General features: G+C 40.8%; 1 protein-coding gene across 1 annotated transcript; it reads left to right on the top strand.

Moving 5' to 3' along the window:
• The first annotated feature begins 727 nt into the window (after nt 1-727).
• LOC131068936 (expansin-A8) lies at nt 728-2,366 on the top strand. Its single transcript, XM_058004218.2, has 3 exons — nt 728-827; nt 1,236-1,386; nt 1,495-2,366. Exons 2-3 carry the CDS (start codon nt 1,245-1,247, stop codon nt 2,094-2,096), a joined length of 744 nt encoding a protein of 247 aa, XP_057860201.1. The 5' UTR covers nt 728-827; nt 1,236-1,244; the 3' UTR covers nt 2,097-2,366.
• The last annotated feature ends 21,581 nt before the right edge of the window (nt 2,367-23,947 follow it).

Genomic DNA, 23,947 nt, shown 5'->3' with positions numbered 1-23,947 from the left:
AGGAAATGCTTGGTACTCTTCTGCTGTTATAATCGGTTTTTAGTTGGTTGATAGAACATCGAAGTCATCTAAAATCTACATGTGATATCAAAGTCTCCACCTACATTAATTCCTTTGAATAACACTAAAAAATGTGTTGAACTAACTACCACACCTTTGAAAATTGATCTCGTAGGCCAACGACCACTTTAAATATAAATGAAAATAATAATTTAAAATTGATTAATTCCTACAAATTTTCCACTATCATGTTCATTGCATTCAATTGGTATAGTACATCAAAGCAGGAATGGAATAAAAACACATAAATTTCAATAGGTTCACGTAACTAGTGGCTCAGTAAAAGAGTTTGACTCCTGACCTGCCAGTTTCTACAGGGGCAATTTTCCTTACTCGACTGACTCGCACATGCAATTTGGGTGATTATGACTGACGTAAACATTACACCTTGAGGACTGGTTAAGATCTAAACATTTCAACATCATACCCGGACAAAGGCATCCCCACGAGTGTAATGGAGAAGCATATTTGGGAACGAATCTGTGTAGGCCACATGTTCCTGTTCAAAAGGATTATCCGCTGTTACTTCCTTTCCAAACACCATGTGCAGCTGGGCCCTCCCATGTGCGCCTTAACTTTACATGGAAACTTTCACTTGGTTGGCAGACCTGTTTATGATTAAAAAAACAATAAATACACCATTATTCCAGGGCCATTAGACCACGCCCAGTCTATATATACAGCCAAACCAAGGTAGAAATCCAAGGCAAGAAGTTTCTTTCTTGTTATTCAGATTGTTTCTTTGGTCCCCGAATTCTGACTTCAAGGTGGGCACAACCCTTTAGTTTTAGGGTAGCTCAGTTCTTTTGGTAGTTTTTTTTGTAGTTAGTAAGTGTATCATTTAGTTGTTTTTAGATTTGATTGTATATAGTTTTTAATCAATGTTTCGGATCACACTTCATAATCTATTATCAGAAAGTTAAAGAGTGTTGAAACATAGAGAATTGTAAGCTGTCATATCAAGTTCTCTTGTCAGTTATAACAGAATTTCAGTGAATTTAATTAAATTTCTACAATTTGTTTCTAGATTTAATTATGTTAATTCTTATATATCAACGTTTCAGATCACATTCTATGATCTGTCATCAGAATGCTAAAAAGTTTGAAAAGACAGAATTGTAAAACGTTTTGTAGTATTAATGGACTGATTCTTTGTGTATAAACTGTTGCTGTAGAGAAACAAAATGGGTAATCTTGGCACCATCTCATTGGCTTCATTGCTATCAATTCTGTGGTTATTCTGTGAACAAGTTCATGGGCAATACGGAGGTTGGCAGTCAGCCCATGCTACATTTTACGGTGGCAGCGATGCTTCTGGAACAATGGGTCAGTTTTTACTCTCTATATATACACTCTCACGTACCAATTTCAACTAAATCTGAATTTAATCCTACAATCCTCTTCTGAAATCTGTTATGAATTTGTGATCTTCAGGGGGAGCATGTGGGTATGGCAATCTGTACAGCCAAGGCTATGGAACCAACACAGCTGCTCTCAGTACTCCGCTCTTCAACAATGGGCTGACCTGCGGCGCCTGTTACCAAGTGCAGTGCAACAATGACCCACAATGGTGTTTACCTGGAACACTGACTGTCACAGCCACCAATTTCTGCCCACCAAACAGTAATGGAGGATGGTGCAACCCGCCATTGCAGCACTTTGACCTGGCACAGCCGGCTTTTGAGCAGATCGCCAAGTACAAAGGCGGCGTTGTGCCAATTCTGTTCAGAAGGGTCCCCTGTGTAAAGAAAGGAGGAGTTCGGTTCAGCATTAATGGGCACTCGTACTTCAATCTGGTGCTCATTTCGAACGTTGGAGGAGCAGGAGACGTTCATGCGGTGTCCATCAAGGGGTCGGGGACTGGGTGGCAGACAATGTCGCGCAACTGGGGCCAGAATTGGCAGAGCAACTCGTATTTGAATGGGCAGGCTCTGTCATTCAAGGTCACTACTAGTGATGGGAAGACAACGATTTCTTATAATGTGGCCCCTTCGAACTGGCAGTTCGGGCAGACCTTCCAGGGAACCCAATTCTGAACAGATGTAGTGAGATTTTTAGGATTGCTAATGCTCTGCATTGTTGCTGCTCGATTAACAAATGAGGCAGCGTGAGCTTTAGTTGGGAATGATGTGGTGGCTCTGGCGTGGCACCCTCTTCCCTTGTACTAGTCATTTTTACATGTACCTACCGCATATAAATAGTCCATTTCACTTTTCACTTTTATTTGTTTGCTTAATTTCTCTTACATCCTGTTTAGGAAAAGGGAGAAGCCTATTGGCAGGTAATAGAAATCTCTTTTTACTCTATCTTGTCTAGGGGAAGAGCACAGTACTCGATTTATAATTAAATTGTGTGAACTTTCAAATTTTAAATAGTATATTGGATTTTGATAATTGTTTTTTGGTTATCTTCATTTATAATTTAATTATTTCTAACTATTGTTCTTGTTTTTCGGTAGTAAAGATTAGTAAAATCTATTATACACACAAGAGTCAAAAAATGGTCATTTAGAAGTGTCACTTGATACCTACATAGAGATGTCCCAATAATTGTGCATTACAACCACCTCAAAAATTGTCAATACTTATGCACAAATGCCCCAATTTTCGTGCATTGTGGGTACCAATAAAGTTGCACAACTCCTCCAATTAAAATTATATGTGAAATTTATCAATGGACTTTAGTTATCATTTTTTTTAAAAAAAAAAAATTAGTAATTGGAGGGTTGGATGAGCAAGGAGTGAACAGTCATTGGAACATGATCGGCTATTAAGCCATTTCGCCTAATATCTTTACATAAATTTATACTTGCTGATATTGCCCATATGAGCCACCTTTTTTCTAATTAGAAGATAATGTTTAACATCCTCTAAGAAAAAAAATCAATGTGCAAAGCTTCTTCCCATGTTCATTATCTTGTAGACTAGATTGATTTATAAATGTTTTAAAGTTTATATATACATTTTGGGAATAGTAAAGGAAGAAAGAATCTAAGAAATTATAATATATTCAAGGGATTTTTAATTTTTTTAAAGTATAATTTATTTAGAACAAAGAAATGATAAAGAATAACAATAAAGTATGTAAATTTATGATATTTTAGAAAATTAAATGTAAAAGGATTAGATTTTCTATTTGTGAAAATACAATAGAGATAAAAAAAATCATGGATATAGAATCATTTGTCGAGTGTAAAAAATAGGCACTTTTAGTATATTCATTATCTTAAAAATTATGTTGTGCAAGCTTATAACTCTATGAGACTCAATTCCATAATTATAGATCATTAGTATACCACACATATTTGATCTTTGATATGTAGTCCTAATTTCATGCACTACACCCTTTTTGATGCAGGAGCATCTCCGGTTCATAGCAATCTTGCATCAACCAAAAATATTTTCCTTTTTGTTTGCAGTTTCAGCATTTCTTTCTGTGTGTCTTGAATTTGACTCACTGGACCCTATGGAGTTGGAATTTTCTTGAAGACTTGATCATCTTTCTTAGTCTCAAACCGTGGAGCATTTGGATCGTTTTCCAGCAAGTTGTCGCTACCGGCTTCCATGACAGTTTCCTATTGCCGGTTGACAGTTTCTTGTTACCGGTTGCTTGGACCTATTTGCATTTGTGATCTACCGGATCCCTTTCATATCTTGTGGAGCCTGAGTGTTGATTTTGATGTTCCTTGGCATGTGGCCGACCTTTTCCTCTGATCTACTCTTCATCCTTTGGATTTTCTAGAGGAATCTCTTGGCGAAGGCCAACCTTGTTGGTTTTGCATGTTAGGTCTTGTTCTTCAGGTTTTGATCCCTTTTTGGGACAATTGGATCCCCTTGGATCATATAAATTAATGTAATAGAGCATTAGAATGGAACCAAGAAGTTATACTAAGCATAGAAGATAGATCTTAAGATTTGAGGTCCCAGTTGTGACCTGTCCTGTATTTTGAGCATGTTTGGCAGACCTGTGGGCCAATTTCTATGACCCAATTGTTACCTGTTGGTTGTAATCAATTTTCATGTAATAATTCAATCTGTTTTGCATTGCCTCCATCATGTCTTTATGTTTTCGTTGTGTTTACTCTTGCTGACTGGTCTGGACTGATATCTTTGAGGTCCCTCCTAACTAGTGACTGCTTCAAGTGGTATCAGAGTGAGTTTTCATTCTAGAGATTGCGTTGTCCTGAGAATTTTGTCGTAGGGTGGTGGGCTAAGAATCCAACCTGCAACTATAGAGGACTAGTGTAAATATGGCACGAAGAGGAACTAGGAATGGTGGAGCATGTGGAAATGCAGACCCTGCTATGATGGAAATGTTGTGAGGAATAACAACTCAGTTGGAAGCCATGGAGATAGCCCAGAGAAGAGGCCGACACATTGAAGATGTAAGTGAAGATGAAGGAGAAGAAGCCCCGACAGAACAAGTAAACCCACCGACAATTGATCTGAATGAGGAAAGGTTTTTGAGGGTTTTGAGTAGGGCGAATACTAAACCTCATTTTACCCCACCAGAATATGATGGAAAGCTGGAGTCAGATGAATTGATGGATTGGATCTCGGAGATGGAGAAGAATTTTTATTTTGAAAACGCTGTAGAAGAAAGGAAGGTGAAATATGCCTGTACCTGGTTGAAAGGTCATGCATCTCTTTGGTGGGAGCATTTGCAGGTTGATAGACAGAGAAGAGGTAAAGAGAAGATCAAGACACGGGCTCGGATGATTGCTAAGTTAAAAGCAAAATTTTTGCTAGCTGATTATCAAGTGAATCTGTTCTGGAAGTTGTAGAATTTGAGACAAAAGGAATCTAGTGTGAAGGAGTACACCAAAGAATTTTACAAGTTGAATATCAGATCCAGACATGTTGATGATGAAGTTGAACAAGTTGCAAGATATTTGAATGGATTGCATGTATCTATACAAGATGAACTCAGTTTGATCAAATTACAGAGTGTTGAAGAGGCTTACCAGTACGCCCTGAAGGCAGAAGGAAAGATAAACAAGAGACATGAGTAGAAGCAAAGATGTAGAGGTGGAAGGTTTTTTGGAGGAATATTTCAAGGAGGAAGAGGATATATCGGAGGTAGAGGAACCTGTATAGATCATAAAAAAGACAAGGAAGTAAACAAAGAAGGTAATTCATATTGGAAAGATGATAAAAATTTCTACTGGAGGAGACAATTGGATGGCTACCGAAATGAGAATTTTGGAAGACAAGACAAGAGAACATTTAGACGAACTTGCTTTAAGTGTGGAGGAGAAGGACATCATGCTTTCAAGTATAAGAAGACAAAGAATACCGTAAGAGCAGTAGTGCTGGAAGGAAACCCCACCAGATCAAACAATAAACCAGAGGATGGAAAATTGTTGATGATGATGAGAGCTTTGTGTCATACCTGGAGAGATGAAGAGCCTTTGCAGAGGAATAATTTGTTCAAGACCAGATGTAAGGTATCTGGTAAGTTTTGTAAAGTTGTTATTGATAGTGGGGTATATGCACGAAGTTGTGGTACCAAAAAGGTGCCACACTTAAAAAAAATTTAAAAAGTGCATAAGGCGCATGCACTATAGGGCACGTGCCCTATAGTGCACATGCCTTATAAGGCGTGCACCTTATGTGCATTGTAAACCTCAAAAAAACCTTGCTCTGCATTTTGGATGCATTCTGTATTCCAAACCTGCGTTTTGGCATTTTTGGGTGCTATTTTCTTGTGCTCGCCCTTTGTAAAAGCTTGAAATTGGGCACTAAGTTGTCCATCTCTCATCAAAATGCCGCCACGCCATCAAAGAGCTCGAAGAGGTATGTATTTTTATTTTCTTATTGTCATTTTTTTTATTAATTTGAAGATTAAACTAGGTTTATTGATTTAAATTTATTTTTATTATCAGGAAATGAGATTAGACAAGAAAATGTTGAAAACACTCAATCACCTCCTCATGAAGACCATATTGAAGAAGAAGCACATCAATCAGCTCTTCATGAAGACCACATTGAAGAAGAAGCACATCAATCAGCTCTTCATGAAGACCATATTGAAGAAGAAGCACATCAAGAACCTCCTACAATCCCTAGACACCACATAGGTACACAAGAAAACCTATTAGGTCAAATAGAAAATAGCCAAAAAGAGCTTGAAGGTTTAATCACAAGGCTAAAAGATCCCACTGGAACAAACTCCCATAGGACAAACCTTGCTAGTTCTTTGCAATCTATTGTATCTCACATACAGTCTGTGAGTGGGCAAATAAATTTTTGGTCCCGTAAGAAGGAAGAACAAAAGCAATTTTATGCTAACAAATTATCATATGTGGCAGTGAAGAAAAAGAAAATTAATAAATTTGACTTGTGTGCTCTTTTTACGGACCCCCGAACGAATCAACCTTTACACCCTGGATGTAGGAGATTCCCTATTCATTGGTGTCATCATGAAGGGATTAAGAACAATTTTTGGGATAGGTGGTGGATGGTATTTGATTAGCCCCCATGCAATAATCATGAGGTACCCCAATACTTTTTGAGAAAACTGTACTATGAGTTTGTCCTTAATAAGATCCCAAACTATTTTGATTTTCTAGATTTCCAAGGTAGAGGTGGGGGTTCCTCGCATGATAGAGAGGGTGCATAGCATGATCCAAATCGCCCACCAAGACCCTTGGCCAGACCTATGGTGGAGCATGTTATTATTCCTTCCATTGTGAAGGAGAGTATTGAGGTTGAAACTCTAGACTCGATTAGCTCACTCACTCAGACCCTTATACAATATGCTAGTCCTCTAGTAGAGGGTGATGCGAGTGATGATGTTGATTCTTCTAGGCATCGAGTTCTGGCTTATTTTTGTCGATCTTGTGGTTCTCTTTGCACTTATGATCCTAATAGTTTTGAGAATGCAAGTGCATGAGCAGAGTTTGCTACAAAGAACATTGTCATGATAGAATCCTTGCTGAATGAAACATTTGGCATTGATACCCAGGTGAATTTCATTACAAGTTTATTTCATTCTTTTTATTAAATCTTATATGTAAATTTGAGAATATATCTAAATTAGTAAATTATTATGATAAAAAATTAGGGTCAAAGTGTTCACAATACTAGCAACATTCCTGCAGCACCCTTTTTCACTACTTCATCGACTCCACAGGTATACAATGAGTGAAAAAATATAATTATTATATGTAGATAGTTGAACCTTATGTGAATGATTTTCTAATTACTCATTTTGGATGTCAAATAGTTTGATGCTAGAGCTTCAACATCAACACCTCGTAGTGTATTTCATCGACAATCTTTCACCCAAGTAAACAATTTATCTTTAATGTTGTTATTAAATAATATAGATAGTTTTGGCGATTAATCAATATACTTTGTTTAATTTTCAGATGTTGAATTCAGAGACTCCTCCTGCTGTCCGCGCATCAATGGAGCACGGTGTTGCTGCAGCAGTAGCAAGTTCAACTGCTTTAATAGAAGTATGATACATATTTGTAAATTTAGTAAATTTAGCATTACATTTGTTATCTTAATAATATGTTATTGAAAATGTTAGCGACACTTGTATTTAGTTTAATTTATATTGTGATGCTTATAGGAGGGGCTTGTCACTCCAGATCATGAACGTGCACCTATTGTGGATGAACATCATGATTATTTGTATGCGGTAAGTGACTATTCTATTATATGTCATTCTAAAATTCAATTTTTGTATATGCTAACATCATTCTTTTCATTGTATCAGGTGAAGTTACAAAAAAATCTGGAGAGGAAGTCGAGTGGACGTACTCGAAAGACACCTGCATCATATACATCTCCATCCCCTCGACAGGCAAAGATATCTCGTGATCTGTTTCCTTCCCCTAGAGGGAAATGAATAGAATAGGGTCCTATGTTGTATGCCTATATGGCAATTTTGAACATATGTTTTGTATTACGAATATGTGACATTCTATCGCCATATGACTTTTGGCAAGCTCCTATTTGACTTTATTGGATACCATGTTGTATGCCTATATGGCAAATTTGAACATATGTTTTGTATTACGAATATGTGACATTCTATGTCCATATGGCTTTTGGCAAGCCCCTATTTGACTTTATTGGATATCATGTTGTATGCCTTTATAGCAATTTTGAACATATGTGTTGTTTTATGAATATGTGAAATTCTAAGTCCATATGGCTTTTGGCAAGCCTATTTGTTTGTATTGGATATATTTAATAGTTTTAATGGTATACAATGTTGCATGGATTTGTACCTTTTTGGTTAATGCAAATCATTTATCATGGTTATCCATAATTGCAGTACAAATGATTAGATGAATAATTGCACAAAGTTTATTATTACTTAAGCTTTGAACCTAAATATGTGTTTGTAATTCAAGACACAAGCCACCCTGACACATATGAGCTAACGGTTCGGTGCCGGAACACGACCCCGCAGGATCAGACAGATCGTTCTTATGATTAACGGGCATGGAGAAACGCGATGCCGAATATTAACAACTTTGAGCAATTTGAGCACTTGGGCGATTTGGCTGCTAGGGTGTGGCCCGCAATGATTGGGCAAGTTGGAGAGCAAAAAGAAGGCATTCCTAGTGTAAACCCAGCCACCCCGATGCGTACAAGCTAACAGTTCGGTGCCACGACGAGCGGATTGAAAGATGGGGCATTATGCAACTTTTCATTAAACTCATCTGACGCTTTTTGTCGCAACCGAGAAAGAGTCTCCACGAGCAACTGGATCCGAGTCTACCCAAACCAAGAGAGTCTTTTTTAGAGTGCCATAACACGATCCCATAGGATCAGACGAATCGTTCTTATGATTAACGGGCACGGAGAAACGTGATGCCAAATATTGACAACTTTGAGCAATTTGAGCACTTGGGCAATTTGGCTGCTAGGGTGTGGCCCGCAACAATCGGGCGAGTTGGAGAGAAAAAAGAAGGCATTCCTAGCGTAAACCCAGCCACCCTGACACATAAGAGCTAATGGTTCGGTGCCACGACGAGCAGATTAAAGGATGGGGCATTGTGCAACTTTTCATTGAACTCATCTGACGCTTTTTGTCGCAACCAAGAAAGAGTTGCCATGAGCAACTGGATCCGAGTCTACCAAAACCGAGAGAGGCTTTTTTAAAGTGCCATAACATGACCCCGCAAGATCAGATGGATCATTCTTATGATTAACGGGTACAGAGAAATGCGATGCCAAATATTGATAACTTTGAGTAATTTGAGCACTTGGGCGATTTGGCTGCTAGGGTGTGGTCCGCAACGATCAGGCGAGTTGGAGAGAAAAAAGAAGGCATTCCTAGCGTAAACCTGGCCACCCCGATGTGTACGAGCTGACGGTTCAGTGCCATGACGAGTGGATTGAAAGATGGGGCATTGTGCAACTTTTCATTGAACTCATGTGACGCTTTTTGTCGCAACCGAGAAAGAGTCGCCACTAGCAATTGGATCCGAGTCTACCGAAACTGAGAGAGGATTTTTTAGAGTGCCATAACATGACCCCGCAAGATCAGACAGATCATTCTTATGATTAACGAGCATGGAGAAACGCGATGCCAAATATTGACAACTTTGACCAATTTGAGCACTTGGGCGATTTGGCTACTAAGGTGTGGTCCGCAACGATCGGGCGAGTTGGAGAGAAAAAAGAAGGCATTCCTAGTGTAAACCTGGCCACCCTAACATGTACAAGCTGACGGTTCAGTGTCGCGACGAGCGGATTGAAAGATGGGGCATTGTGCAACTTTTCATTGAATTCATCTGACGCTTTTTGTTGCAACCGAGAAAGAGTCACCACAAGCAACTGGATCCAAGTCTACTGAAACTGAGAGAGGCTTTTTTAGAGTGCCATAACACAACCCCGCAAGATCAGACGGATCGTTCTTATGATTAACATGCATGGAGAAACGTGATGCCAAATATTGACAACTTTGAGCAATTTGAGCACTTGGGCGATTTGGCTGCTAGGGTGTGGCCTGCAACGATTGGGCGAGTTCGAGAGCAAAAAGAAGGAATTCCTAGCATAAACCTAACCAACCCGATGCATAAGAGTTAACGGTTTGGTGCTGCGACGAGAGGATTGAAAGATGGGACATTGTGCAACTTTTCATTGAACTCATCTGACGCTTTTTATCGCAACCGAGAAAGAGTTGCCACGAGCAACTAGATTCAAGTCTACCGAAACTGAGAGAGGCTTTTTTAGAGTGCCATAACATGACCCTGCAGGATCAGATGGATCGTTCTTATGATTAACGGGCATGAAGAAACGCGATGCCGAATATTGACAACTTTGAGCAATTTGAGCACTTGGGTGATTTGGCTGCTAGGGTGTGGCCCGCAATGATCGGGGGAGTTGGAGAGAAAAAAGAAGGCATTCCTAGCATAAAATTGACCACTCTGACACGTACGAGCTGACAGTTCGGTGTCGCAACAAGAAGATTGAAAGATGGGGCATTGTGCAACTTTTCATTGAACTCATCTGACGCTATTTGTCACAACCAAGAAAGAGTCGCCACGAGCAACTGGTTCAGAGTCTTTTGAAATCGAGAGAGGATTTTTTAGAGTGCCATAACACGACCTTGCAGGATTAGACGAATTGTTCTTGTAGACACCCAAAATTGTCCAATCTAATTAAATAAATATTTTATTTATTTAATTATCTAAGCCTAATTCTTCTATTAATTAAATAAATCTTTATTTATTTAATTAATTCATTTATCATCTTCTAGCCTTATTTCTCATTTAAATAAATACATTTATTTATTTAAATTATCCTTTTCCTAAATTAAATAAATATTTTATTTATTTAATTATCCTACTTCTTCTATTAATTAAATAAATCTTTATTTATTTAATCAATTCATTAGCTTTTTCTACACATGACACATGTCATTCATCTCTTAATTCCTACACTACCTACCCCTTTCATTATTTTGGTATTTCTTTTACCTACCCTCTAATCTTAGCCGACCTCTCTTTTTACACCTCTCAATCTTATCCCTCCATTTCATATTGTGTCTTCTATTTAAGGAGATGCCTCCTTCATTGTCAAACCCTAATGATCTTTTATGCAATTGACTACACTACGATCCTACTAGCAACCACATTCCGTTCTTTGTTGAGCTCTTGTGCATATAAAATCTGAGAGCAAATATATCAAGCAAGATCAATGGAGATAGGAAGAATGGAGATCAAAACCCTATTGGGCATGTGATGGTATAATCTTTGTGATTTCATTTGATTTGCATTGTCTTAGGTAATCTTCATATGTTATGGTGGATCTTTGTTGATTGTTAGGCTAGGGTTTTGTGGTTGAATTCATTTAGACTTTCAATATTGTTATTATTGTTATCCATTTTCACCATAAACATTTTGGCACGCCCGGTGGGACTCTTGTCCCTTTGCATTTACCCCTTTTGTTGCAGATTTTGCATTTTTGAGGTTGCAGATCGGACAATTTTTCGACGACATTTTAGGTATTTCCGCGTCTGCGAGTGTTCTGATCGCGTCTCTGAGTTTCAGGAGCGTCTGCGGAGGCGGGAATTGCGTCTGTGTTTTCAACAAATTTTGTTTTGCAGGTCTCAGACAGGGGCGTCTGTGTTACATAATCGCGTCTGCGTTACTTCTGATCGCGTCTGTGTCCGAGACGGGCGTCTGTGTGTTTTGGCCGCGTCTGTGCATCATAGAACCGCGTCTGTGTCATAAAGACGTGTCTGTGTCTGGTATAACAGCGTCTGTGTTTTTACTGTTTTGGAATTTCAAACTTTCTTTGATTTGGTTTTCGGATTTCGCACCTAGGGTTTCAGATCTGGTTTATTTTTGGACTAACCCTTGCAGATCTAGCTAACCAAGTTTGTGCAGCTTGTTTTGGAGGCAAAAATGTTTTTGTTGAAGGCCCCTTTTTCACAAAGTCTTTTGGGTTTTTAAAATTTACCTAACTTGTGTGCTTGCAGGAAGGGGTGATCATTTGAAACAACCCAAACTACTAACAAATTTTGTTGCAGGTCCTTGGCTAGGGTTTTTGAGATTTTGTTGTGTGCCTTGTTTTCATAGATTAGCAAACACTTCCTTTGGTGCACTAAAATTGAATCATTGTCTTTCGTGTCTTGAGCAATAGGCTCTTTTTGTTTAATCTTTAGAGGGCCTGTCTTCTCGTGTGGTCATTAGGACTACTAGTGAGAAGAGAATGACCCAAGTGGTACCGAGGAAAACCCACCTCATCCGAACCACTATAATCAAATGTATTCATGGTGAAAACTATGAATAACGTGTGCTGATTAGTTCATACCGACACTATGTCTCCCCATAAACCTGTTTGATCAAATTTATTTGATCATTTGTAGGGCGTAACCCCTACCGGCTGGGAGCCTTCTGTATTTACAGAGCTAAAAGTGCCGCATGTATGGCCACACGAGCGGATGCCCTTACTAGCACCATTTTGTTTTAGAGGCCCAAATCCTTCTAGTTGTTGAGGCAGGAGGTCGAACCTCTGGTAGCGGCCCACACACATACGGTTCTTAGTAGAGATACAAAGTTCGCCATGGGGAGTTTTCATGGGGACTGATGCTTGGCTGACCCGAGAAGTGAGTGTCGAGGGTCGAGCCAGTGAGGTCAAGCATCTAAGTATCCGCTCTGAATAGCGTAGCCTCGGGGGTAAAACCCCATGTGGGATCAACAACTATTGTCTTGGCCAGCCATAAGAATTGTGTTTGTCTTATGTTAAAACATTCAAACATTCAAGACCAAACAGCAAAACATTGTGTCTTTTGTGTCTTCAAGTGTATGCAAAACATTTTTATATCAAACAACACACTTTTCTTGGAGTCATTTTGGAGTCTAAACACTTGCAAACATTGAGTCCTCATCAACATTGTGTCCTCTTGCCACGAAAAACAGTCAAACAGTCAGATTTGGTCATAACAAAAACGACTTCACATATTGGAAAAATTGCACAAAGTTTACAGAAACGCATCTGTGTCTGTTTTAACCGCGTCTGTGTTGTCTAGGTGCGTCTGTGAAGTGCAGAATAGCGTCTGTATTTATAACAACGTCTGTGTTGAATAGAAACACGTCTGGGTCAGATAATCGTGTCTGTGCAGTATACAGTCGCGTCTGTGTCCAGGATTGCAAAAAATTTTCACAGTCCAACAAACAATAAACAGGAAAAATCTCATAAGCGCGTCTATGAAGGGCAGAGTAGCGGCTGGGTCAGGAAACCGCGTCTGTGCAGTATACAGGCGCGTCTGTGTTCAAAATTGCAAGAAAAATTTCACAGTCCAGCAAACACAAGAAATCAGTTTCGGAATACTTGAGCTTCCTAGGTTGTTTCTTCAGGTTTCATCTAGCATTCAACCTGTCTTTGGGTCTCACATAGTCCATCATTGCTTCACATCTCATTTTACATTCACATTTGTCTAAACTTGAGTCAAAAGGTCACTTGCTTGTCCTCATCATACTTTGTCAACACACTACATACAACTACACTTTTCTAAGTGGTCCCTCATCAAGGTTTCTTACCTTTGAGTCTCATTTGGTCTTACTTAGAGTCAAGGTCAACTTACCTCATCAAGAGAAACTATCCTCTCTTTGGAAGTCACACCTACTCTACTACATACATACTTGGTCTTACACTTTGGACATTTGCAAGTACACCTCAAGATTCATTTACACTCCATACAACTCTTGGTCTTCCATACTCTTTTCATTTTTCATATAGTCTCTCACATCTTGGTCAAACACCTAGTTCATGGTTGAAACCCGTCTTCAAAAATCTAGGAGAAAAGCTAAAGAAGCTCAAGAGTCCGCAAACATGAGTTCTTATGAGTATGACAATGATTTATTTTTCAATCTTGAGCACACTACATTGCCTGACATGGATGTTTATAGACACATTCCAAATGTGGAAAACGCAGACACTACAAACAAAAATGCTACACACAATGACAATGTGGACAATTTTTCAATACAATCAGCAGATGTAGAAGAATCCATAATGAATCCTCATTTCAATAGATTGGTTGAAGAGATAATGAAGAGGGATAGACAATACTTCTTACACATGATGGCACAAAGTGGAGCTAAAATACCTCATGACTTTGACATGTCTCAACTTATGGAAAACAAACCTTTGCAACAAACTCACTCCAACATGGATCAAAGGAGACCCAATAGTGGAGGAAATAGAGGACCACATATGGTACCTGAATCACCATCAGCTTTGCTTCAAAAACCAGAAATCCCACATACACACGGTCAAACATATGATACTTACCTTCGAAGACCATTATGGAAGTCTTATGCAGATAGATATGCTCAATCACATGCTCAAGCTATGGATCAATCAAAACAAGTGGACATTCAAAGGCATGCTCAAAATTTGGACACAAGGAAACCTCATGTCAAATTTGGGGGCAACACAATAGAACATGACATGCCTATAGAATATGGTATACACACACAGAATAGATATGGGGTTCCTCAACATGAAGCTATACCAAGTGCTCCCTATATGCAGCATCAATATAAACCTCCTCCATATGAACATGTCTATGATCAATATCATCCATACATGCAACAAGCTCCTCCTCAAATTGGTGTCTCAAACATGGGGTATGCTACAAGAAATCGATCGCCACCTAAGAATAATTTGGAGCAACAAATCAGAGATTTACAAAAGAAAATGGAGGACACGAGTACACCAAAACCAACATACACTATGAGAGACATATGTCCTTATCCATTTGACAAGAGCATTCCAATGCCTCCATTTCCTGCACACTTTGTGACGCCTAAATTTGATAAGTATAGAGGAAAAGGAGACCCCAAGGCACACATAAGACAATTTTTCACAGCTTGCATTGAGGTAGCGGCAGAAGAAACATATTTGATGAGGTTGTTCCCGCAAAGCTTAGGCAATCAAGCTATGGAATGGTTCTCTCAATTACCTCCTGGTATTAAGTCATGGGGTGACTTAGCAGAGGCATTTATTCAACATTTCTCTTACAATATAGAAACAGATATCTCAGTCACTACTTTGTGTAATACCAAGCAAAGAGAGGGAGAGTCTTTTGCATCATTTTTGCAAAGATGGAGAAATCTAGCCAGCAGATGCTCTTGTGAAATTCCACAGAAACAAATGGTAGAGATGTTCACACAAAATGTTAACAAGGACGTTGGCTATGATCTAAGGAAAGCTTGTTTGTCCACCTTCAAGGATGTTATTGAAAAGGGCTTAGCAACAGAAAAGGTCTTAATTGAACAAGGAGTCATTAAGATATTCAAGGAAAACAAAGATGAATTTAAAGGAAAAGACAAGCCAAGATTTTGGAATAAAAACAAAAACACAGTCAATGATGGTGTTGTTGATGCCAACACAGTGCGACCCAAATTCATCTTTTCGGGATCAAGTTCTACAAACAATCAGGTGAATACTCAAACAACTTCTAGACCACGAAGGAAGTACACCCCATTGGGAGAACCACTTGAATCAGTCTTCAAAAAGCTTGTGGCAAACAAAGTGATCACAGTTCCAGATTTTCCTCCATATGAACCAAAGGTCAAACCAAATTGGTGGAATGATGATAAGTATTGTGAGTTTCATAAGAGCAAGGGTCACAAGACAGGTAATTGCCATTGACTGAAGAATATTGTGCAAGATCTCATTGATAGAGGTGATATTGAGATTGAGGGACACTCATCCAATCAAGAACATGAGATGTTTAAGGAACCATTCCCAAAGCATGACAAAGGAAAAGCCAAAGTCACAGATGATCAAGCCAACTATACTAGAGCACCTTACAACTATGACTCAACTATCAATCACATCTCGATGGACAATCATATCTCTACTATTACTATTAAGAACAAAAATCCTAAGAATCCTCCTCAGAGACCCAAGATTGTCCTAAGAGGTGTTGGATCTTCTTCCGAACATACCTCTGAATGTCATGTTACAACCCGTCGAGGTAAGATTACTTTGCCAGGTGCTTCCACTAAAAATGCCTCTTCTTCATCAACCAAACCTGAGTATGACCTTGTAGAATAGTTAGGGAAGACACCCGCGCTCATCTCCATCCTTGAGCTCCTACGTATATCCCCCGCTCATAAAGCTATTCTTGACAAAATCTTGAGAGATACTGCTGCTCCTACTGATCTGAACGTGGACCAGTTTCAAGCCATGGTGGGTTACCTTTCCATTCCACACTCCCTTACATTCACAGAAGCCGATGACGCCAACGTAAGTCAGCCACATAATGCACCATTACATGTTGAAGCCTTCATACACAAACATCGAATAAAGCGAGTCCTGATAGATGGAGGAGCTGGTCTAAACATTTGTACATTGAGCACCATTAAACAATTGGGATATTCTGATAAAGCTGTGAATTCAAAAAATCAAATCACCATCAAGGCATATGACGATGAAGAGCGCTCATCCAAGGGCACAGTCACCCTACCTCTAAGAATTGGGCCAGTCACAAAGGATGTGGTTTGTTAGTTCCTAGATCTGGAATTGGTAATGCATCATTTGACAGTCAAACTGGGGGCAAAGCCAGTGAAACAAAAATTAAGAAAAATGCATCCACAAGTGGCATTACTAGTCAAAGCAGAGCTGGAGAAGTTATTGGATGTCGGATTCATACGCCCAATTGATTATCCTGAATGGATCTCCAATTTAGTACCTGTCAGTAAACCAGATCGCAACATCAGAATATGTACAGATTTCAGAGACATCAACAGAGCTTGTCTGAAGGATGACTTCCCATTACCAAATATCGACTTGATTGTTGATCTCACAGCAGGTCACGAAATGTTATCTTTAATGGATGGATTTTCTGGTTATAATCAAATCAGGATTGCTCCTGAGGATCAACATAAAACATCATTCACTTGTCCGTGGGGAACTTTCTGTTGGAATGTCATGCCCTTTGGGCTAAAAAATGTAGGTGCTACATATCAAAGAGCAATGACCACTATCTTTCATGATCTCATGCACATAACCGTGGAGGATTATGTTGATGATCTCTTGGGTAAATCAATAGACAGAGATACGCATTTGGACATACTTTCAGTCATCTTTGATCGGTTGGAAAAATACAAAGTAAGATTAAACCCCAAGAAATGTGTCTTTGGAGTAACCTCCGGGAAGCTCCTAGGATTCATTGTGTCCAAAAGAGGAATCGAAGCCGATCCAGCAAAAGTCAAGGCTATCTTAGACATGCCGCCACCCAAAAATATCAGTCAACTTCGATCCTTACAAGGGAGACTCCAGTCTATACGAAGATTCATATCACAACTAGCAAATAAGTGTAATCCTTTTCAGCACTTGCTACATAAAAATATCAAATTCAAATGGGATGATAACTGTCAACAAGCTTTTCAGACGCTCAAATATTATCTTTTGAATCCGCCAGTTTTGATGCCACCAGTTCCAGATCAGCCTTTGCTACTATACATATCAGCTACTCCAACAGCACTGGGGGCACTCCTAGCACAACAAATTGCTGACGGCAAGGAAAAAACAGTATACTATATCAGTCACACATTGGTGGGATATGAGCTAAAATACACACCAATCGAGCGTGCATGTCTCGCCGTGGTCTTTGCTTCGCAGAAATTATGACATTATATGCTCACTCACAAGACTAAGTTGATTGCAAGAATTGATCCATTAAAATATCTTCTCAACAAAGCTACACTTACTGGGCGACTGGCCAAGTGGGTAATGATCCTGAGTGAATTCGACATTGAGTATGTGGACAGAAAAGCAATAAAAGGACAAGCAATCGCGGATCAATTAGCAGATGCTCCTATGATAGATGATGTTCCTCTAAATTCAGAATTTCCGGATGAATCCATTTTAACAATATCACAGGCAAGACCATGGCAACTGTACTTTGACGGCTCATACACACAGCATGGGGCAAGAGCTGGTATTCTCTTTATAACTCCTCAAGGCGATTCTATACCAAAATCATACCACTTATCATTTCCTTGCACTAACAATATAGCGGAATATGAGGCATTAACAACTGGATTACAAATTGTAGTTCAATGGAAGATCCAAGAACTTCGTGTTTTTGAGGATTCTCAACTTGTCATCCGTCAAGCAACTGATGATTACCAAACAAAAGATGAAAAATTAATGCCTTACAAACAAATGGTAGATGATTTGAAATGGCACTTTACAAAGATAGATTTTGAGCAGATACCAAGAGAGTAGAATTGTGTTGCAGATGCCATGGCTACAATTGCTTCACTAATTGACCTGCCTCAAAATGAAACCTGCTATGAGTTTTTGGTAGACAACCTGTTGGTTCCTTCATATGAGATCACTCCTACTGAAATGATATGCGTTGTCGGTCCCGAATCCCAGTTATATGGTTCCATATTCACATATCTTCGTGACAATATCTTACCTCCTGATCTATCAAACAACCAACGCCACACTTTCATTCGCCAATCCTCTCGATATGTCATTTTAGCTGATATCCTATACCGACAAGGTCTAGATGGCACTCTTCTTAGATGTTTAGAAAGCGATGAAGCTCAGATTGCGTTACATGAAGTGCATGAAGGGATATGTGGTCCGCATGCTAGTGGTCCTACCTTGGCCAAGAAACTCATCAGGACTGGATATTATTGGCCCAATATGGAAAAAGACTCATATCAGTTTGTCAAGAAATGTAAGCAATGTCAAATTCATGGAGACCTCATACATGCACCAGCACAAGAACTACAACCACTTGCGTCTCCTTGGCCCTTTTGTCAGTGGGGACTCGATCTCATAGGCAAGATTCACCCTCCTTCTTCCAATGGTCATAAATTCATTATCACAACCACAAAGTATTTCACAAAGTGGATTGAGGCTGTGCCTCTCACACAAGTCACTGGGAAACAAATTGCTACTTTCATCCTTAACTATATCATTTGCCGATATGGTATTCCTGATTCCATTATTACTGATAACGGGCGTCCCTTCAAAAATCAGGATGTTCGTGAACTCTATGACCGCTTCCGTATTTCCCATCGTTTCTCCACACCATATTACCCCCAAGGTAATGGCCAAGCTGAGGCGTCTAATAAAACAATTCTTAAAATCCTCAAAAAGACAGTCGACGACGCTGGCCGTAACTGGCATATCCAACTCAATCCTGCACTTTGGGCCTACCGCACAAGTGTCCGCACACCTACAGGAGCTACACCCTACTCACTTGTCTACGGCGTTGAAGCCATCTTGCCTATTGAGGTCGAGTTACCTTCTTTACGGGTCTCTTTGCAAAACATCATCAACGATGAAGATTACAGGGTCTCTCGCTTACAAGAACTAGAACTGTTGGATGAACGGAGACAAACTGCTTTTAATCATCTCAAGGCTTACCAACAACGAATGAGTCGTAGCTACAATCACAAAGTCAAGCCTCGCACATTTGAGATAGGTGACTTGGTTCTCAGAGAAAACCCCAAGAATCAGCAAGACAGAGAGAAGAAGGGCAAGTTCGAACCAAATTGGCTTGGTCCTTACATCGTTACAGCAGCCTATGGATCTGGGGCATATCAGCTCTCAACTATAGAAGGTGAACCTTTGGAGGATCCTATCAATAGCATGCACCTTCGCAGGTTCTACACATAGCTCTTCAGAATATCCTAATTCAAAAAAAATACAAAAAAATTATAAAACATAAAAAATCGTTACTTGGTGAAAACCTGGCAAACAGGCGCCTTGTGACACAAAAAAATTGAAAAATCAAAAAAGTAAAGAGAAATAATTTCGTCCAACGGTGAAAACCACTTCGGTGGCACCCTGGGCAAGTACCATGGTGAAAACTGGGTCACCAGCGCCATGTGTAGAGACATTGCTCCTCCCTCCTTCAGGATTCACTTTCATCCTTCACTTTGCACACACTCACGACCAATTCATCCACAATAAACTTACCCAGTCCCATCATGGCTTGTTATTGATCTACCCAAAATTGGTTAGCCATTCATAATAAATCTCCCTTTTCACATCCCTTTCCATCCATAATAAATCAGATCCTATCTGTGGCTAAGGCAAATCCTACGTCTAGTGATGGGTGTGGAACTGAGAACACCACATGTTTCGAGGAGTACAGTTTCTTCCAGCTTCCTTCAAGTCTATCCGCGCACAATTCACAATAAAGCAACATTGGCATCACAGATCCACAATAAAGTTTGGTCTTCTCCACAATAAAGTATTAGTTTCATGGATTCAGTCAGTTTCAGACGAGACACAACAGCAACAATGGGGCTTCAACAAATCAAATCTTTCGACAGACTCAGACAACATTATGGTTCAGTGCTATCTATCCTTTCTGTGAAAGTAAACATTGTGACCACAATCGAATAAGACTTATACAAGTGACAAGAGACACTAAACTTGAGGACTACAGTGGATGTTGGTGTCGAGTCTTGGTTTTCTTTTGATTTTATCTTTTGGTGACATGTCTTTTAGCTTTTCCAGGATGTCTCTGACTAGAGATTCTATCTCCAGGATGTCTTTGACTAGAAGGCCGAGGATGGGGTATCGTCACCTATTTTGTTTGCTGTTTGTGGATTGTCTTTTAGTAATGCTATGGCTTGTCCAAGGATATGAGGACACTGTGAGTCTAGTATGAACTGGGGCATTCCTTGTTTGTGACTGTCTTATCTCCATGCAAATAGGTACAATGACTTTCTGGGTCGAACATATGCCTCGATTGTCATAACCTATCTTGCCATAATAAGCTCAATGATGATAACACACAAGAAGCTCTTTCACGTTCATATCTTCTGTCTTCCATCCCCCTTTCTTGATTGACTTCCATCATCCTTCTCGAGTCCATGTAGCCTACTATCACATGACTGAGTATAATGACACACCAAAAATATTTGCATTTCATATAGTTACACCTGCATTTCCACATATAAGCATTTCATACATACATATAGATATCACAACTGCATCACATCCTGCACACAACACCTGTTAGCACAATTTGCATTTGCATTATCATATTCATCTGCATTACATACATTCACATTTGCGTCATGCATCATGTATAAAACATAAAAGAACAAAAATATTGCATTGTGTCATATACATATTTGCATCCATATCATAAGCATACATTCTAAGAACATCTCATCACATAGGTACACATGCATATAGCTGCCGCAAAAATGAATCATCTCTCATATATAATCAAATGTGTCATGATACAATGATGTCAAAAGAATCATATGGCTACAAAATCACCCGCAGGTGTCTACAATACAAAAAAATGGTACAAATACTGATACAAGGGAGCCCTCTATGGCTATGATGAACTCCCTCCCTCGGAGCCGCCTGGCCTCGACGGAATCTGAGCTCTAGACGGACCCGCTCCAGGATCACCCTGCCTGTCTGGTGGTGGAGGAGGACCCATGACCCCACCACTCGATGCCTGTCTCCTCCGGCTCCCTCCCGTAGCCATCGCTGTCCGTGATGGTCTATGAAAGCTCCTTGCCCGCTGATCTGCTGGCATGACACCATAATACAGGTCCCTCCAGTAGGCAATCTCCTCTCCGACTCGTAGGACATATGCGTAGCCTTCTCTTGTGTCCTCCGCCGCCTGCCTCCCTGCCCTCAGCGCTGTCTCAGCCTCAGTGTAACGCTGAATCGCCTGATCCCTCTCACGCTCAGTATCCCTGAGCCGGGTCTTGAGCCGATCCCTCTCCCTCTCCAACTCTTGGATCTCGTCTGCCTGGCCCTAGCAGATCTCCCTGAGCTTAATCAGCTCATCCTCCTCTGGATCCCCACCCTCTGCCTCTGCCTGTGGCTCTCCCTCTGTGGGTGCCTGCTCCTGTACCTGTCCCTGTACCTGTCTTGGTACATGTCTAGGTCCTTGTCCCTGTCTCTGTCCCTGTGCCTGTACTGGCACCTGTCTCTGCACCTGTCCCTGTCTCTGTCCCTGTGCCCTAGGACCCTATGCTGCTGGTACCTACAGGGGCACTCCACCGTGACCCCTCACCACCTAAGCCTGTCCCTCCTGTCCACCCTCCCTCCGAGGTGCCACCCTCCTCTCCCCAACTACTCCCCTCCGCCTCCATCGGCCTCTGCCCCCATCGCCTCCACCATCATCATCGTCATCTCCTCCTACCTCTCCCTCCAGTAGCTCCCCTAGATCTGTCAGTCGCGGGAACGGATGCTCTGCCCAATATGCTGTATACTCTGCATCCATGCCTGCATCCTCAATCTCTGGCCACATATCCCAAGGTAGGGGCACCATCTCTGCCAGCTGTGTAACTACCTGATCATATGACAACAATGGCCCGAACTGCGCCTGATCCCTCACTGTACAGGCATACATACCCGAGCCTCGTGGCATCCTCTGGATCCTGCCATACTGTCTCCATACTCGGTCCACCAGCTGCCTCTCCAGTATATAGGGCATCTGCCCAATCAAATATCTGCTCCGGAAGGTGAAAGGCAGCTCCACTGCATCATCCTCCCACTCCTCGCACCCCAGATACGGCCTCCAGATGACTGTGTCAATGTCATCTATCACTCGCCTCCAGTGCTCTAGCCTGCCAATCCGAGGCTGCGAAGTGATCATATCATACAAGTGAACAAAGCTCTGCCCATGACCTCTGCCCCTGAAGTGTATCGGCCGTGTGACAGGCAGATGCTCATATGCCCAAACTTGCAGAAGTGTCACTCCACAACCCAGTCCCACTGATCCATGGTAGACAAACTGGTGAATCTCATAATACAGGTGTGCCAACACACATGGACCCCATGCATATCTGGTGTGATGTGTAACCAATGTCTCCAATGCTCCTCCCCAGCCCACTGCCAACCCCCGTGTCACCCTGTCTGGACACAGGAAACCACTGATGGCTCCTCCAATCACAGCTGGCAAAGCTAACCCTATCGCAGTCATGGTATCCCATGCCACATGTCCTGCTCTCATCTCTAGGCCGGGATCCTAAAACACCCATCTCAAAGCCTCTCTGTCTCCATCGCAATCGTATGGAATCAACTCTCCATCAATCGGTATCTGCAGAATCCTATAAACATCCTTGAGGGTCACTGTCATCTCCCCCATCGGCAAATGGAATGTACATGTCTCTGAATGCCATCTCTCGGCCAGTGTAGTCAGCAAACCCATGTTTGCCCGAACTCAGGCACATACAGCACGTGTCTCAGACCCATCTCCTCAATGGCAGCTCTATCCTGAAACGACAACTCTGGTCGCAACCTCTGTGTGGACGGGAATCTCTCCCGTGACTCCAACATAGGTAAATACTCCTGCAGTCAAGCAAATCAATCATGTCAGTCAGGGTGGCATTCACTGTTCATCACAAAATGCTACTCGCTATCTAAATGCATATGGTTATCTATTCTAGTGACACTCACTGTTCATCACAAAGTGTTGCTATCTATCCTAGTAGTGCTCCTTGTTCATCACAAAGTACTACGTGTGTGACATTTCCTGTTCATCACAAAGTGTTACTCACATTTGCACTCCCTGTTCATCACAAAGTGCTGCTCATACTTTGGGTACTCCCTGTTCATCACAAAGTACTCTATTTTGCACTCCTTGTTCATCACAAAGTGCTGCTCATACTTTCGGTACTCCCTGTTCATCACAAAGTACTCTATCTTGGTGCTCCCTGTTCATCACAAAGTGCCTTGATCTATCCTAGTCTTCCTCGAGAACCTGCTTGAGTGTATCCTCTCAGCAGCTTATCCAATCGACAACGTATGTTCATCACAGAACTGCCGATTTGACCTAGAAGACAAACCGTGCATTTTTTGACATATACGCACTTTTAACTCACAGACGCGTTTCTGCCTCACAAACGCACCTGAAGACTGCATAGACGTGCCTGTACAACACAGATGTG

Source organism: Cryptomeria japonica, chromosome 7 (assembly GCF_030272615.1).
Source record: "Cryptomeria japonica chromosome 7, Sugi_1.0, whole genome shotgun sequence".
Taxonomy (NCBI): Eukaryota; Viridiplantae; Streptophyta; class Pinopsida; order Cupressales; family Cupressaceae; genus Cryptomeria; species Cryptomeria japonica.
The sequence above is the reverse complement of the archived record's forward strand: the minus strand, read 5'-3'. Positions and strand labels throughout refer to the sequence as shown.

Coding starts and splice junctions, on each gene's coding strand:
- LOC131068936 (XM_058004218.2), top strand. CDS start 1,245: ATGGGTAATCTTGGCACCATCTCATTGGCTTCATTGCTATCAATTCTG. Junction 1,387..1,494: donor CGATGCTTCTGGAACAATGG/GTCAGTTTTTAC, acceptor TGTGATCTTCAG/GGGGAGCATGTGGGTATGGC.